General features: G+C 35.2%; 1 protein-coding gene across 2 annotated transcripts in view; it reads left to right on the top strand.

Moving 5' to 3' along the window:
- The window catches only part of NUDCD1 (NudC domain containing 1), an 84943-nt gene that overhangs the window by 44790 nt on the left and 23920 nt on the right, over positions 1 to 16233 (top strand). The window contains exon 8 of one of the 2 annotated variants that reach the window (XM_081258902.1): positions 3784 to 3909. The exons of the other annotated variant lie outside the window; for it this stretch is intronic. Within the exon in view, the coding sequence (XP_081115028.1) occupies positions 3784 to 3909 (126 nt within the window). The remainder of the gene's footprint in view (positions 1 to 3783; positions 3910 to 16233) is intronic. 2 annotated transcript variants of the gene reach the window in all.

The following is a 16233-nucleotide window of genomic DNA, read 5'->3' as shown; positions in this document are numbered from 1 at the left end:
TTGAAATTTTCTGGGTGCTCTTAGAATATCACAAGGGGTGTGTGTGTGTGTGTGTGTGTATACATATAAAACATACAACTATAAGATTTTTGTTGAGTATGTTCCTACTCCGATAACATTTAAGATAATGTTAAGAATTTGAACAAATACAGCAAAACATATCAGCAAATTTAAAATGTCTGATTTATTGCCATCTGGAATTATAACAACGAGGAAGATTATATAAAGAAGTATTTATACTGTAGGGTTAGTTGCATCCTAAGGTAGAAAGGAAAGGTTAGAATATTGAAAGTAAATGTCTCTGACAAAAGAAAACATGACCAAAATGGAGAAACCAAGTTTCACATTTTCTAGCATAATGGAAAATTTCAAGAATCACTGGAATTCATATGTATGACTATAAAACTTTGATTTCATAGCCCTCTTGTTACAAGCCATGCAGACTGCATTGCTCTGTGTTCATTCAATATTCAGCAAGTATTTATTGTGATAGGGCTCTGGGGATATAATTATAGTGATAGTAGTGGGGGTTTGTTTTGAGATTGTAGATAATTGCTACTAAATGTCTTTTAAACTTGATGATTTCAAATGAATATTCATATATATGAGTAAGTTATTTATGCCTAAACACTAGTGTGTTTGTTACTTTTAAAATAAAAAACAGAATCTTGTCATCTCTAACTGAAGGCAGTTTTGTGTTTTTCAAATCTTTATACTTTTTCTTGCCTTACTGCATTGATTAGAACCTCTAATCCACTGTAAAATAGGAATGGTGAATAGTGAAAGCAGATATTCTTGCTTTATTCATGATCTTGGGGAAAAGACTGAATTTTCACTGTTAAGTATGATGGATTCTTTTTATCACTTTGAGGAAATTTCCTTCTATTCCTAGTATGCTAAGAGTATTTATCATGATGGTCATGATGTATTATTCTTTTTTACATATCACTGGTTTGGTTTACTAATATGTTATTGAAGAGTCTTACATTTAGGTTTGTGAGGAATATTGGGGCCTAGAGTTTTTGTTTTGTTTTGTCTTCTTACTGTCTTTATCTACTTTTGGTATCTGGGTAATGCTGAGTTCATAAAATGAGTAGGGAAGTGTTGCTATCTTCTATTTCTGGAAGAGATTGTGTAGACTTGGCATTATAGCTTCTTTAATGTTTGATAGATGTTGCCAGTGAAACTATCTGGACTGAAGCTTTCTTTTTTGAAGGTTTTAAACCATGAATTTAATTTCTTTAAAAGTTACAGGATTATTTGGGGCATCCATTTCTATTGACGTTATTTTTCCTTTTTTTTCAGTTTCCAATTTCATTCATTTCTGTTATTACATTTATTTCTCTCTTTTGCTTGCTTTAAATTTATTTTGCTCTTTTTTGAAGGTGAAAGCTTAGATGATTGATTTTTGACCTTTCTCCTTTTCTAATGAAAGCATGTAATGCTATACACTTCCTTATAAATACTACATTAGCTGCATCCCCAAAATTTTCTGCCTGTTTTCTTAATCCCATTACTCACTGATTTGATTTGATGCTGGATTTCAGTTTTTTGCATGGCTGGTTTATTCTTTGTTTGTTCTTACTCCTAGGGCGGAACTTTTCATGAATCTCAACTGAAAGTCTGGAATGTTTACCTGGGTTTCTCCTCCTGTGTGGGCCCTGATCTCTAATTTTTGTCTCCCAAGCACTTTGATAATTATCAGAACTCAGCTTTTTAGCCCCATATCCTCTGCTTTCCACTTGTCTTTTTCAGCTCAGCTTGAAACAGCAGATAACTCTAGGAAAGCAGCATAGTCTTGGGTTCTCCTTGCTATTCCCTTTTCTCTGTAATCTTGTCCTGTTAAATACTGGCTGCTTTGATAGTCCTTAGCTTTTCATCTTTGCCCTCCCATCTCTAACATATGGGTAATTGAAAGGAGAAGGGAGGGAGGAGTGAGGAGGCTGCTTTCTTTTCTGCTGGTTGTATATATCTTCTTGAGACACTCTGACAAAATGGCCCCAGCTAATTGCTGGAATTACCTTCTCAGCCAGCCACTGCAACCAGAATTGTTTCATTGGTACTTAGAAAGGACAAGACAACCACAGCTAGCTGGCTCCATATCCCAGCTGGAAAATGGACAGATTTGATAATGTCTGTAACTTCCAGACATTTAGTTTCACAGACTCTCTAGTCCTTTCATTAGGTTCTCAGTAACATGACTGCATTTTGGCAAACTAGTTGTGTGGACATTTTATCAGTTGTTATAGAATTGTATTTCTGTTATATGCATGTGAATGTATAATTTATCTTTTAAGTGATCCTTTTTTACTCTTTGAGGGATATAAGACCAAACAGTGATTTTTGCATTCAAACAGTGAACATATTAAAATTACTTTAATGAGTCCATTTATCTCTACTTTTGGCATATTTTTAACTATACCTCTGTGTTTTTGTTTGGGTGGATATTTGTGTATGTGTTTAGTGGTTGTTCTAGAGTTTATAGTATACATCTTCACCTTATCACCATCTATCCTCAAAATATATCACTTAACTCATAATTTAAAAACTTTACAGTATATTTCCATTCCATCCTTTGTATTATTTTTGTCATTTTATTTCTATGTTATAAACTTCATGATATGTTATTATTTTAACTTTAGTCAGTCAGTTTTCTTTTAAAGAGATTAAAAATGCAGGGTGAAAAAGCCTTATATTGATCCAGATATTTGTCATTTTCTCTTTTTTACATTCCTTTGTGTTGATTCAGATTGCCATCTGGTGTCATTTTTTTCCTGGGTGAAGAACTTCTTTTGTCATTTCTTGCAATGTAGTTCTGCTGGATAAATTCTTTCAGCTTTTGTTTGTCTGCAGAAATACATGATTTCCTTCTTTTAAAGCTATTTTTGTTAAGGGTGTAAGTCAGTGCTGACAGGGTTTTTTTCCCTTTCAGAACTTCAAATATACTCCATTGTTTTCTGGCTTGTGTAGTTTCTGATGAGAAGTCAGCTGTCATTTGTAATTTTGTTCCTCTGTCAGTAATGTGGTTTTTCCCTCCTGTAACCACTTTTAAGATTTTCTCTTTATTACTTAGAGAATAATTTCATTTTTCTCATTTTCAGCAATTTCATTGTAATGTGACTTGCTGTGTTTTTTTTTTTTCTTAATGTTTGTTATGCTTGGGGTTCTTTGACCTTCTTTAATCTGTAGGATTATAGTTTTCATCAAATTTGAAAAAAAATTGCCATTATTTCTTCAAAATTTTTTCCATTCTTCTTGCATTCTTCCAAATACTCATATGTTAGACCATTTGATATTGTTCCACAGGTCACTAGGGTTCTCATCTTTTGTGTGTGTTTTTATTTTTTGTCTTCTCTGTGCTTCATTTTTAGATAGACTCTATTACTATTTTAGATAGACTGTTACATTTTAGATAGACTGCAACTCACTGGTTGTCTTTTCTTCTGCAATGTCTAATCAGCTGTCAACCCCATCTAATATTGTTCTCCATTTCAGATATTGTATTTTCATATCTAGAATTTCAGTTTAGTTCTTTTTTATATCTTCCATATTTCTCAATGTGTTTGTTTTTCTTTACATCTCTGAGTATATTGAACAAGTTTATAATAGCTGTTTTCATATCTTTCTCTGCTGATTCCATCATTTTATCTTCTTTGTGTGTTTTTAAGGTTTTATTGGTCATGAGTCTGAATTTTAATATTTAATTATTGCTGTAATCTTAACATCGTTGAGTATGAAGAAATTCATTCTCTTGTTGTTATTTATTTTCTTTTATGGTCTAAGAATCCAAATCCAGATAAAGGTAAACCTCCTTGTAATGCTCAAGAGTTAGAAGAATGTGATATTTTCTTTGAAGAGAGCTCCAGTTTATGCAGATTTGATGGCAGTACATTAAAAACTACTCATGTGGTAAGTTATTGATAATGATATTTCTAAAAATTTGTGAATAAATAAAAGTTATTCAGATGAGATGATAATTGATTTACTAAATACTATTTTGCAAAGACAGCTTGATTGTCAGTTACTGGCTGTGATGTAAGTTTCTTCACTCCCTAAAGTAGCCATCTTTTTATACCATCATCCCTAATTAAACAATGTATGTGTGGCACTACTGCATATTGATATCTTTCAGTGGGCTTTTTTTCTGTGCAGTTTTTCTATGTGTAGTTGTGCCTGTAATATATAACAACTTAATATCTAACTTTCCTCTCATTCACTGTCCTGTCCTAACTTTTTTTGGATACTTAACATTTTTTTAACTAATGTCTGGGTATTACAATACTCAAAGGTGTTATAAAAATGAGCATTTTTTTGATTATACCTATGTAGACAAATGAGGTGGAATGGCATAAGACCAGTGGGTAGAAAGAGGTGTCATTCAAGCTTGTACCAAAATTACTTACTCTTATGATTAATTTCTGCATCTGCTTTGCTCTCCTATAACTAACTAACTACAATAATTTCTAAAAAGCACAGAGATGACATTTTGCTTACCACTGTGTACCTAACACCCACCAAAGGTTCTGATTCTGATAACTGCTTAAAAACATATTTTCAGACTGATCTCTTGGTGACAGTCATAGAAATAGAAATTGTTTCAGGTGCATCTTGGATCTCAAGAAATTTGCATACACTTTTATGTTTCCCTTCTTTGTCAATCACTCCTCTAACTGAAGAGTAAGCAAAGTTCTTGGTCATATTATATTATGCAATCTGGGCATTGATCCAAAGCCCAGATGATCAAAGTCATTAGATTTTTTTAGGCGTTTTCTTTCTTAGATATTGTTTAGTTCTGACATAATCCCATAGATAACTCCCTTAATTGTGAGTGAAGAACCATTACACAATTACTCTTACTGCCTTGGGTTAGCTTTTAGAAAATCATTCTTAAGTGTGACTGATGAAAGACTCTTCATTCTGACTGACTGTAGATTATTTATTCTTGAAGAATCTGGCCTTTCTTCCTAAAGTTACAGTCTTAGGAGCTATAACTTTTAGGTACTGTTTCCTGCCTAACTTTTATAGGAAGACATGTGATCTTAGATGTCGTAAAATGTTATTGTTTAAGCTTAGCTTCTCCGAGAATTTCATTTCATTTTAGTATAGCACTACTAAGTAGTATTGATCAAGTAGTTTAATGTTGGTCACTGAGAGGCATCTAGTTAATGATACCTGTCTTTATTTGCTATGTTTAAGCACACTAAAAATTAAAACCAAGGAGTCACAGAAGGGGATCAAAATAAAACATTTATTATTTACAAATTAGGGTACAAAAGCCCCATCTGCTGACTAAATCCTAGAATTTAGCAAATTTAACCTTAGTCACAGGCAGTGCCAAACCAGATCTGGCTGACCCTGGTGGAGCGGTGGAAACATCTTATTCTCTGAGGCCTCTAGCTCCTTAGAGGAAGAAGTTGATACTACTTATATACTTAAATAAATATATACTCTCTTATATTTTTCTGAGCTTTGTTGAAGTTCTCACTTTGTTCATTCTTCTCCCAAGCTCAGTGGGCATCTTTATGACCATTATTTTGAACTCTTTATCAGTTAATTCACTTATCTCTGTTTCATTAAGGTCTCTTTCTGAGGTTTTATCTTATTGCTTCCTTTGAAAGATATTCCTCTGTTTCTTCATTTTTCTTGACTTGCTGTGTTGGTTTCTATCCGTTAAATAAAACAGCCATCTTTCCCAGTTAAAGACGTGGTCTTATATAGGAGATGAACCTTATTGTTCAACTCTGTCCCTAGTTCTTAGTTGCCTCTCAGACTTTGTGATTGTCCAAGCAGCTTTTTTTTTTTTTGGCTCCCAGTAGTTGAGGGTGTGCCAAGACCTGTTAGTGTCCCAAAACGGACGATCTCAGTCAGCACCTGAATGCAGGCTGGTTGGAAGCCAGACCCTCAGGCATCAGGTTTTGAAATACACAAATGTGTACAGTCCTGTGGGATCGCAAACATAAGTCAGTCCCACTGTCCACCAGAGCCAGATGGTCTAGAGTTATACCCTGGGCGACAGTCGCAAAAATTGGGGCACCAGATGCGTATGCAAGCTCCTTTCCTGGAGATACCAGTGACTTAGAGTAAGGCAGAGGGAACGTGCAAAGATGGCAGTCACTGGCCTCTGTCCACAGAGAGCAGCAGCACCTCAATAGGCCTCTAGGTATGTGTCACACCAGAAGCCTACCACTACTCTGAAGCTTTAGGACGAGCAGAGAGGGTTTTTTCACAGAAAGACTGGGGGTGTGTTTCGGTCTGCCATCCCCGTTGAGCCCTGTAGTGGTAGTCAGCCAGGAACTGTCTCTAATTGCTATAGTCACATGGCAGGCACCAGGAATGCAAGCCCTACTGGCTCCCAGAACCAGGCAATCAGTGAGCATCCCCTGGGCAGAAACCACAAAAATCAGAGCACCAGATGTGTGTACAGGGTTCCCTCTGGGAGATTACTGGTGCTCTGAAGTGAGGCAGAGGAAGAGTGCAAAAGGTGGCACTTACTTCCTCTCCCTGAAGTATATTTCAGATGTGTGTTGAATTAGATGCTTGCCCCTCCTTCATGGGAGGAGGTGAGTATCTTTCAGATCTTCAGTATCTTTCTATATTGCTATCTTGAACCAGTATCTCAATTGAGTTAAATTTGAGGCCAAAGTTTCTTTTTATAATGGTAAGCACTTTGATTTTTCTATCATTAGTCATTTTTTATGAATATAGGCAAAGATTCAGTGAAGTAAAAATGCATAAACATTGATGTTTGGGAATAAGTGGAATGGTAATAACTGGAACAACAATTAAGTACTAAGTCCATCTTCTTTCTGAAGACAGATTTGGGGACTTCCCTGGAGGTCCAATGAAGGGGGCGCAGGTTCGATCCCTGGTCGGGGAACTAAGATCCCACATGCTGTGTGGTGCGGCCAAAAAAATAATAATAATTTAAAAAGTAAAAATAAAAAATAAAGACAGATTTGGTAGGTCAGTGTATTGTATGAAAGTCAAGGTCTGTCTGGTCAAATGTAGCTTGTTAAAAAATAGTTTCTTGGTGTACCTAAGAGGATACCAGTTGGCATGTCATTGGGGAAGGGAATGAAGGAGGCTCCAATATTGTGGATATTCAGTGGTACATCCATTTTAGGCATCAGATAGTACTACATGGGTAATTCATACTCCTTTCTGCAGTGTTTACTTCAAATTTATCTTCTTGATTTCATTTGTCACGACTTTGGACAATTTGAAATTACCTGTACATGGAAAGGTCAGTATATGTCCTTAATTTAGAAGAAAAAAAAATACTGTAACAAAAAGGTCAGAACTCTATATTGTAAATGACAGATTTTCCAAAATATAAAATTCCCTGAAAGAAATGTAAATTAGGGTTAGAATTTGGCATTTGGAGAGTACAATGTTAAATGAATATATGTAGCAGCAGAATAAAAGAGAAATATTAAATTTCAGAAGCGAAGGAGAAAAGTAATAAGATGTGATCACTGGGGTGTAAAGCTCAAATCAGAATTTAGATACAGTTGAAGATGAATTATTTTTGCTTTTATCTAGAGCTGTGTTATCCAAAATATTAGTCACTAGCCACATAGCTTTTGAGCACTTGAAATGTGGCTAGTTTGAGATGTGCTGTAAGTGTAAAATACACAACAAGATTTTGAAAACTTAGCATGAAAAAAAGAATGTGAAATATATTATTAATAATGACTTTTATATGAATGTTCATGTTGAAATGATAATTGGTTATGTTTGGTTAAGTAAAATACATTTATTAAAATGAATATATCCCATTTCTCTTTACTTTTTAATGTGGCTACTAGAAAACTTAAAATTATGTATTTGCCTTGCATTTTATTACTGCCAGACAACACTGATTTATAGAGATCAAATTAAATATAGCCTTGAACAATCAAAAGATGATAGGATGTTTTTAAAAAATTACAGTGAATTTTGCAGATCAGGTGGTATTCATCCTTTACTGCTTAAAACATGAGAATGAAACAGCTGAAAAGAATATTTGTAACTTATAAACTCACTGAGACAGTAAGCAGAGGAAGTAGAAACAGGAAATAATTTTTAGGTTAATGTCACTAAGAAAGGTAGTAGAAATGGCATGTATTCAGTATACTAATTCTTTCAAAAAGATATTAAGAATAGGATCAGAGTTTATAGAGGAAGGAAGTACATTTAGAAAGTATCTAAATCAGTGGTTCTCAAGCTTTTAAGCTCCTTGAGGTACTGAATTTATAATTTACTTGATTATATCAAATTTGACTATATTAGAAATGAAGCTATGTAATAATTTCCCTGCCTTCATGCTCAGAGTAGGTATATATCTCCGTAACAGTGCCTGAAAGTGGGAGGAGACAAATCCTAGTGCTAGTTGTTACTATGGGATGGACCTGAGGCTCACCATTATGTTGGTGAGGAGGTATTCTCTTCTGGAAGATTTAGAAACAACCAGAGCACCATTCAGGCAGCTGTCCATGAACCAACCACCTTTCCTGGAAGCAGTCTGCACCCCTCTCCCCAAGTCTTCCTAATTACCAGGCAGTAAAATAGAGTGCCATTTGTTGCCTGATTGGCCATACAATTTGGTCAGCATATTTGCTACCAGTACCTACAGACTTACCTCAAATTGTATAAATTGAACCATAAGGCCCTCATATTTTTTCTTTAAGAGAGCCATGTCTCTATCAGCATCCCATCTTTCTCTCCAAAATCGCAGTGCATTTGAGATTTTTACCTTTCCCATACACTAGCAAGTTAGCCTGCCATAGTTTCATAGATGCTGGTAAAAGCCATGAGACTCTTGGGTCAGAAACAAAGGACAGTTTATTACTGACAGCAGTAATATTAGCTAGAGTATCAACATTTGGACCAATTCCCAGTGCCCCAATTCCCACAGTGTAACATGGAGATGACCAGAAAGCTTGGCTGACCTTGCTCAGGAGGGAGAGATTATGTTCATGCTACTGGACAGTAAAAAAAAAAGCCTGCCTTTTGCTCTGGAGGGAGACAGTTTACCTTCCACAGTTGTTTGCTCTAAAAACACCTTGAAGTAGTAGTCTAGAACACATTAGTGCTTCTGCTAGAAAGATGTGCAGAAATGAAAGAGTCCTTAGGATAACTGTCTCCCTGCAAGTTAATGTTCAGGTATCACAGTAATACTGGTGTCATAATGCGTGTGATTCAACTGAAAGCACTTCAGTTTCTTTCAGGGTTATGAGAATATAATGGATAATGTCAATTATTTGCTGCCAATGGTTATTATTGAAATTACCTGTGACGGACCTATTTGAAGTAGTTTTCAATTCCATTTTTACCTTCTGTTCTCTGAAAGGAAAGATAATTTTAATTGCATATCACATATTTCTTGATTCTTAAAGTTTCTACACAGTTATCAAGCCCTCAATCCACTAGAATTTAGCCTTTCCCTTGAGATATCAATGAGATTGTTACTTGACTGACAGAATTTTTTCTTAGAGCATCTCTACAGGAAGAAACTCTTCCTAGAAGTTTTTGTTTTAGATAGAATATTTAATAAACTTTCATCTAGAATCTTAAAGGACAAGGATGTTTTCAGAAACTATCCTAAGTGACAATCCCAGTTGGAAGACCTTTTATCAGACAACCTATGGCTCTTTTCTTTCTTTATTCGGCAGCCTTTTTCCCAGGATGATTGCCCCTCACACACCAGGTAAGGGAAATTCCCTTATCTGGGAATTTATAGATACTTGACAATAATTTATTATTATCAATTTATAGATACTTGACAATAAATGTAGTTTGTTTGTTATTATGGACAACAAGCCTAACACAGGAATACAATTAGCCTGATTTGTGACAAGGATAATACTACAATATAGTGGGGAAAAAGATGGTCAAAATAAATGGCTCTTGGGCTTCCCTGGTGGCGCAGTGGTTGAGAGTCCGCCTGCCGATGCAGGGGACATGGGTTTTTGCCCTGGTCTGGGAGGATCCCACATGCTGTGGAGCGGCTGGGCCCATGAGCCATGGCCACTGAGCCTGCGCGTCCAGAGCCTGTGCTCCGCAACGGGGAGGGCCACAACAGTGAGAGGCCCACGTACCGCAAAAAAAAAAAAAAAAAAAAAGCTCTTAGTCTGTTAGATATCCATAGGAAAAATAATTTATTGACATTTACATCACACCATATGCAAAAATCAATTACAGATGGATTGCATGTCTAAACATGAAACAGTAAATTAATAAAGCATAGAGAGGAAAACAGACATTTTTGTGGCATTGGAGCAGGTAGAGATTATTTGAACAGGGCATATAAAACACTAACTAAAAAAAAGATGTTTAGTTGGATCAAAATTAAGAACATTAAAAACATCTGTTTATCAAAAGATGCCATTATGAGAGTGAAAAAGGAAACTTGCAGTGAGGAGAAGATATTTGTAATACACGTGTTTGACAAATGGTTCATATCTGGAACAGGGTCAGTAACCGTACTGGTTACTTACAGCCACCTGATTGGTAAAAAAGTTTTATTGGAACACAACCATAGACATTTATTTGTATATTGTCTGTGGCTTCTTATATACTACATCAAGAGAGTTGAATAGTTTTAACAGAGACCATATTTCAGAGACCTTTAGGCCTGAAATATTTACCATTTGGCCCTTGGAGTAAAAGTTTGCTGATCCCTTCTTTAGGCAGTACTATACTGGCTTGATTCTGTAGCTATGTAGTGAGTCTTGATTTCAGATAGGGTTAGTCTTGATCTTTGTTTTTATTTTCCTAAATTGGTTTTGTTTTTGTAAAAACTTTACAATCAGCTTTTCAATTTGTACAAAAACATCTGCTGGGATTGTCATTGGGATTGTGTTTAATTTGTAGGTCAACTTGAGGAGAATTGACACCTTAATTATTGATTTGTGTCATTCATGAACATTGTATGTCTGTTTATTTAGGTTTCCCTTAATGTTTACTAGCAATATTTTGAAGCTTTTAGCGTTAAGTTTAACACCAGTATTTCATATTTTGGAAGCTAATGTAATTAGTATATTTTTTTAATTCCCAATTTGTTTTGTCTTTTACATAGAAATAAGGTTGAGTGACTTTATATTGTAACTTATAAATTCTTTTTCCAGTGCTTTTTTGTAGATACGTCAATATGTTTATGTACAGGATAATGCCTGTGAATTAAGATAGTTAACATTTCTTTTCAGTCGGTACACCTTTTATTTCTTTGTCTTATCTTATTGTACTAGGTAGGACATCAGATGCAGTATTGAATTTCATTGATGGGAGCAGAAATCCTTGTCTTATTCCTAGTCTTAGGAAGAAGGATTGAGTGGTTTACCATCAAATATGATGTTAGTTCTAGGGTTTACGTATGTTAGGTTGAGGAACTCACTTATAGTCTAGTTTGCTGAGGTTTTTATCTTTTTAATCATGAATGTGTGTTGAATTTAAGTGCTTTTTTGGGCATTTGCTTGATTATATGGATTTTCTTCTGTTAATATGTTCAGTTTTATCATTTAATTAAAAAATTGTAACATGAGCATTATTTTAAGGATTTTTATTTATATATTCATAAGGGATATTAATCTATGGTTTTCCTGTAATTTCTTCTTCAGATAACAGTAATGCTGTCCTCATAATATGAATTGAGAGGTTTGTTTTCTGAAAGAGTTTGTATAGGGTAGGTATTATTTGCTCCTTAAATGTTTGGTAAAATTTATCACTGAAATTACCTGTGTCTGGAGATGTTTTGTGGGAAGGGGTTTAATTACGAATTTAGCTTTGTTAGTAGATACAGAGCCATTCCGATTTTCTCTTTCTTCTTTAGCTTGTGTTGATCGTTGTTGTCCTTCAAGATATTAATCCATTCCATCCAAGTTGTTGAATTATTGCAGAAGTCCTCCAAAATACTCTCTCATTGTCTTTTTAATGTTTGTAGGATTGTAGTAATGGCCCCTCTATTTACTAATTATGGGTTTAATTTACTCCTCTTTTTCTAGTTTCTTAGGTGGAAACATAGGTAATTGATTTGTAGCACCTCTCCTCTGATAAATGCATTTAGAGCTATAGATTTCCATCAAAGTATCACTTAACCTTCATTCCATATATTTCATTTTATTTCAGCTTAACATATTTTCTAATATCCTTTCAGATTTCTTCTTTGACCCATGCTTATTTATAAGGTGGTGTTTTAATTTCCAACTATGTAGGGATTTTTGTGATGTGTGTGTATGTGTTTGTGTGTGTATACAGGGTTTTTTTTTAAGTGATTTCTCACTTAATTTCATTGTGGTTAGGGATAACCAGTCTTTTTAAAGTTATGCAAACTTGTTTATAACCTAGTACATACACGGTCTCTAGGTATTTTTTCCATATATACTTGAAAATATGTATATGCTGTGGTTGGGTGACCTCAATTTGTGTTAGGTCAAGTTGTATTAGGTTCAATAGCTGAGGTTTTGTTTTTTTCTTAATTTTTATTTTATATTGATGTATAGTTGATTTTCAGTGTTTTGTGTTAGTTTCAGGTGTACAGCAAAGTGATTCAGTTACACATATACATGTGTCTATTTTTCAAATTCTTTTCCCATTTAGGTTATTATAGAATATTGAGTAGAGTTCCCTGTGCTATACAGTAGGTCCTTGTTGGTTATCTATTTTAAATATAGTAGTGCATATATGTTAATCCCGAACTCCCAATTTATCCCTCCCCCACACCTTTCCCCTTTGGTAAACATAAGTTTGTTTTCTAAGTCTGTGAGTCTGTTTCTGTTTTGTAAATAAGTTCACTTGTATCATTTTTTTAGATTCCACATATAAGTGATATCATATGATACTTGTCTTTCTGTGTCTGACTTACTTCACTTAGTATGATAATCCCCAGGTCTATCCGTGTTGCTGCAAATGGCATTTCATTCTTTTTAATGGGTGAGTAATATTACGTTGTATATATGTACCACATTTTTTTTATCCATTCATCTATCAGTGGACATTTAGTTTGCTTCCATATCTTGGCTATTGTAAACAACGCTGCAGTGAACATTAGGGTGCATGTATCCTTTTGAACCATGGTTTTCTCTGGATATACCCAGGAAAGTGGGATTGCTGGATCATACGATAGCTCTATTTTTAGTTTTTTAAGGAACTTCCATACTGTTCTTCATAGTGGCTATACCAACTTACATTCCCACCAACAGTGTAGGAGGGCTCCCTTTTCTCTACACCCTCTACAGCATTTATTATTTGTAGTCTTTTTGATGATGGCCATTCTGACTGGTGTGAGGTGACACCTCATTGTAGTTTGATTTGTATTTCTCTAGTAACTAGTGATGTTGAGCATCTTTTCATGTGCCTCTTAGCCATCTGGATGGCTAAGAAAAAAAAGCCATCTTTTTTTTTTTTTTTTTTTCTTTTTTGGCTGCACCACATGGCTTGTGGGATCCTAGTTTCCTGACCACAGATTGAACCCAGGCCCCCAGCAGTGGAAGTGCCAAATCCTAACCACTGTACCACCAGGAAATTCTCTGTATGTCTTCTTTAGAGAAATGTCTATTGAGATCTTCTGCCCATTTTTTGATTGGGTTGTTTGTTTTTTTGATATTGAGCCACATGAGCTGTTTGTAAATTTTGGAGATTAATCCCTTGTCGGTTGCTTCGTTTGCAAATATTTTCTCCCATTCTCTGGGCTGTCTTTTCGTTTTGTTTATGGTTTCGTTGGCTGTGCAAAAGTTTTTGAGTTTAATTAGGTCCCATTTGTTTATTTTTGTTTTTATTTCCATTACTCTAGGAGATGTATCGAAAAAGATATTGCTGCAATTTATGTCAAAGAGTGTTCTGCCTATGTTTTCCTCTGAGAGTTTTATAGTATCCAGTTTTACATTTAGGTCTTCAATCCATTTTGAGTTTATTTTTTTGTATGGTGTTAAAGAATGTTCTGATTTCATTCTTTTACATGTAGCTGTCCAGTTTTCCTAGCACCACTTTTTGAAGAGACTGTCTTTTTCTCCATTGTATATTCTTGTCTCCTTTGTTGTGGATTCATTGACCACAGGTGCATGGGTTTATTTCTGGGCTTTGGTATATCTTTCCATCTGTTTGTGTCATCTTCAGTTTCTTCCATCAGTGTCATAGTTTTCTGAGTACAGGTCTTTTATCTCCTTAGGTAGGTATATTCCTAGGTATTTTATTCTTTTTGATGCAAAGGTAAGTGGTATTGTTTCTTTAATTTCTCTTTCCAATCTTTCTTTGTTAGTGTATAGAAATGCAACAGATTTCTGTGTATTAATTTCGTATCCTGCAACTTTACCGAATTCATGGATGAGCTCTAGTAGTTTTCTGGTAGCATCTTTAGAATTTTCTATGTATAGTATCATGTCATCTGCAAACAGTGACAGTTTTACTTCTTCTTTTCCAATTTGGATTTCTTTTATTTCCTTTTCTTTTCTGATTGCCATGGCTAGGACTTGCAAAACTATGTTGAACAAAAGTGGAAAGAGTGGACATCCTTGTCTTGTTCCTGATCTTAGAGGAAATTCTTTCAGCTTTTCACCATTGGGTATGATATTAACTGTAGGTTTGTCATTTATGGCCTTTATTATGTTGAGGTAGGTTCCCTCTGTGCCCACTTTCTGGAGAGTTTTTATCATAAATGGGTGTTGAATTTTGTCAGAAGCTTTTTCTGCATCTACAGAGATGATCATATGGTTTTTATTCTTCAATTTGTTATTTTGGTTTATCACACTGATTGATTTGCAGATATTGAAAACTCCTTGCATCCCTGGGATAAACCACACTTGGTCATGGTGTATTATCCTATTAATGCATTGTTTCTAGTTGTGGCCTTTTCTTTTCCACCTAGAGAAGTTCCTTTAGCATTTGTTGCAAAGCTGGTCTGGTGGTGCTGACTTCTGTTAGCTTTTGCTTGTTTGTAAAGCTTTTGATTTCTCTATCAAATCTGAATGAGAGCCTTGCTGGGTAGAGTGTTCTTGGTTGTATGTTCTTCCCTTTCATCACTTTATCATGGCACTCCCTTCTGGCCTGCAGAGTTTCTGCTGAGAAATCAGCTGATAACCTTATGGGAGTTCTCTTGTACATTATTTGTTGCTTTGCCCTTGTTGCTTTTAATTTTTTTTCTTTGTTTTTAATTTTTGTCAGTTTGATTATTGTGTGTCTCAGTATGTTCCTCCTTGGGTTTATCCTGCCTGGGACTCTCTGTGCTTCCTGGACTTGGGTGACTGTTTCCTTTCCCATGTTAGTGAAGTTTCCAGATATTATCTCTTCAAATATTTTCTCAGGTTCTTTTTCTCTCTTCTCCTTTTGGGACCCCTATAATGTGAATGTCTGTGAGTTTAATGTTGTACCATAGTTCTGTTCGACTGTCCTCAATTTTTCTTTATTGTGGTCTGTGGCAGTGATTTCCACTGTTCTGTCTTCAAGCTCACTTATCCGTTCTTCTGCCTCATTTATTTTGCTACAGATTACTTCTATTGTATTTTTAATTTCAGTTATTGTATTGTTCATCTCTGTTCTTTATATTTGCTAGCTCTTTGGTAAACATTTCTTGTATCTTCTTGGTCTGTGCCTCCATTCTTTTTCTGATATCTTGGATCATCTTTACTGTCATTCTGAATTCTTTTTTGGGTAGATTGACTGTCTCCACTTCACGTAGTTGTTCTTCTGGGGTTTTATCTTGTTCCTTTGTCTGGGACATATTCCTCTGCCGTCTCATTTTATCTAACTTCCTGTGATTGTGGTTTCCATTCTGTAGGCTGCAGGGTGGTAGTTTTTCTTGCTTCTGCTGTCTGCCTCCATCTCGTTGTGCCTTCTTCTTTGTCTTTGGATGTAGGATATCGTTTTTGGTAGGTTCCAGTGGGTTTTTTGTTGATGGTTGTTCAGCAGTTAGTTATTTTGGTGTTTTTGTGAGAGGAGGTGAGCTTACATCCTTCTACTCCGCCATCTTGTCTTCACCCAACATTTGACACTCTTGAGCCTCTGAATTCACAGGGGAAGGTGGTCCTCATTGTTGCCACCGAGTCAGCAGAGTTTGTGGCTGCAGCTCTGCCTCCCCTCAATTAGTTGAATTTTTAATATCCCTTTTGTCCTTCTCTGTACTTATTACAGTTTCCAGGTGAGGAGGTTACAGTCTTCAACTGTAATTGTGAATTTTAAAGTTTCTCCTTTTAATTTTTAGTCTTGTCAGTCTTAATTCAAATATTTTGAAGCTGTGTAATGTTAGGAGCATATACATTTAAG

The sequence above is a fragment of the Mesoplodon bidens genome (assembly GCF_964165515.1).
Source record: "Mesoplodon bidens genome assembly, chromosome: 16".
Classification (NCBI taxonomy): Eukaryota; Metazoa; Chordata; class Mammalia; order Artiodactyla; family Ziphiidae; genus Mesoplodon; species Mesoplodon bidens.
The sequence above is the reverse complement of the archived record's forward strand: the minus strand, read 5'-3'. Positions and strand labels throughout refer to the sequence as shown.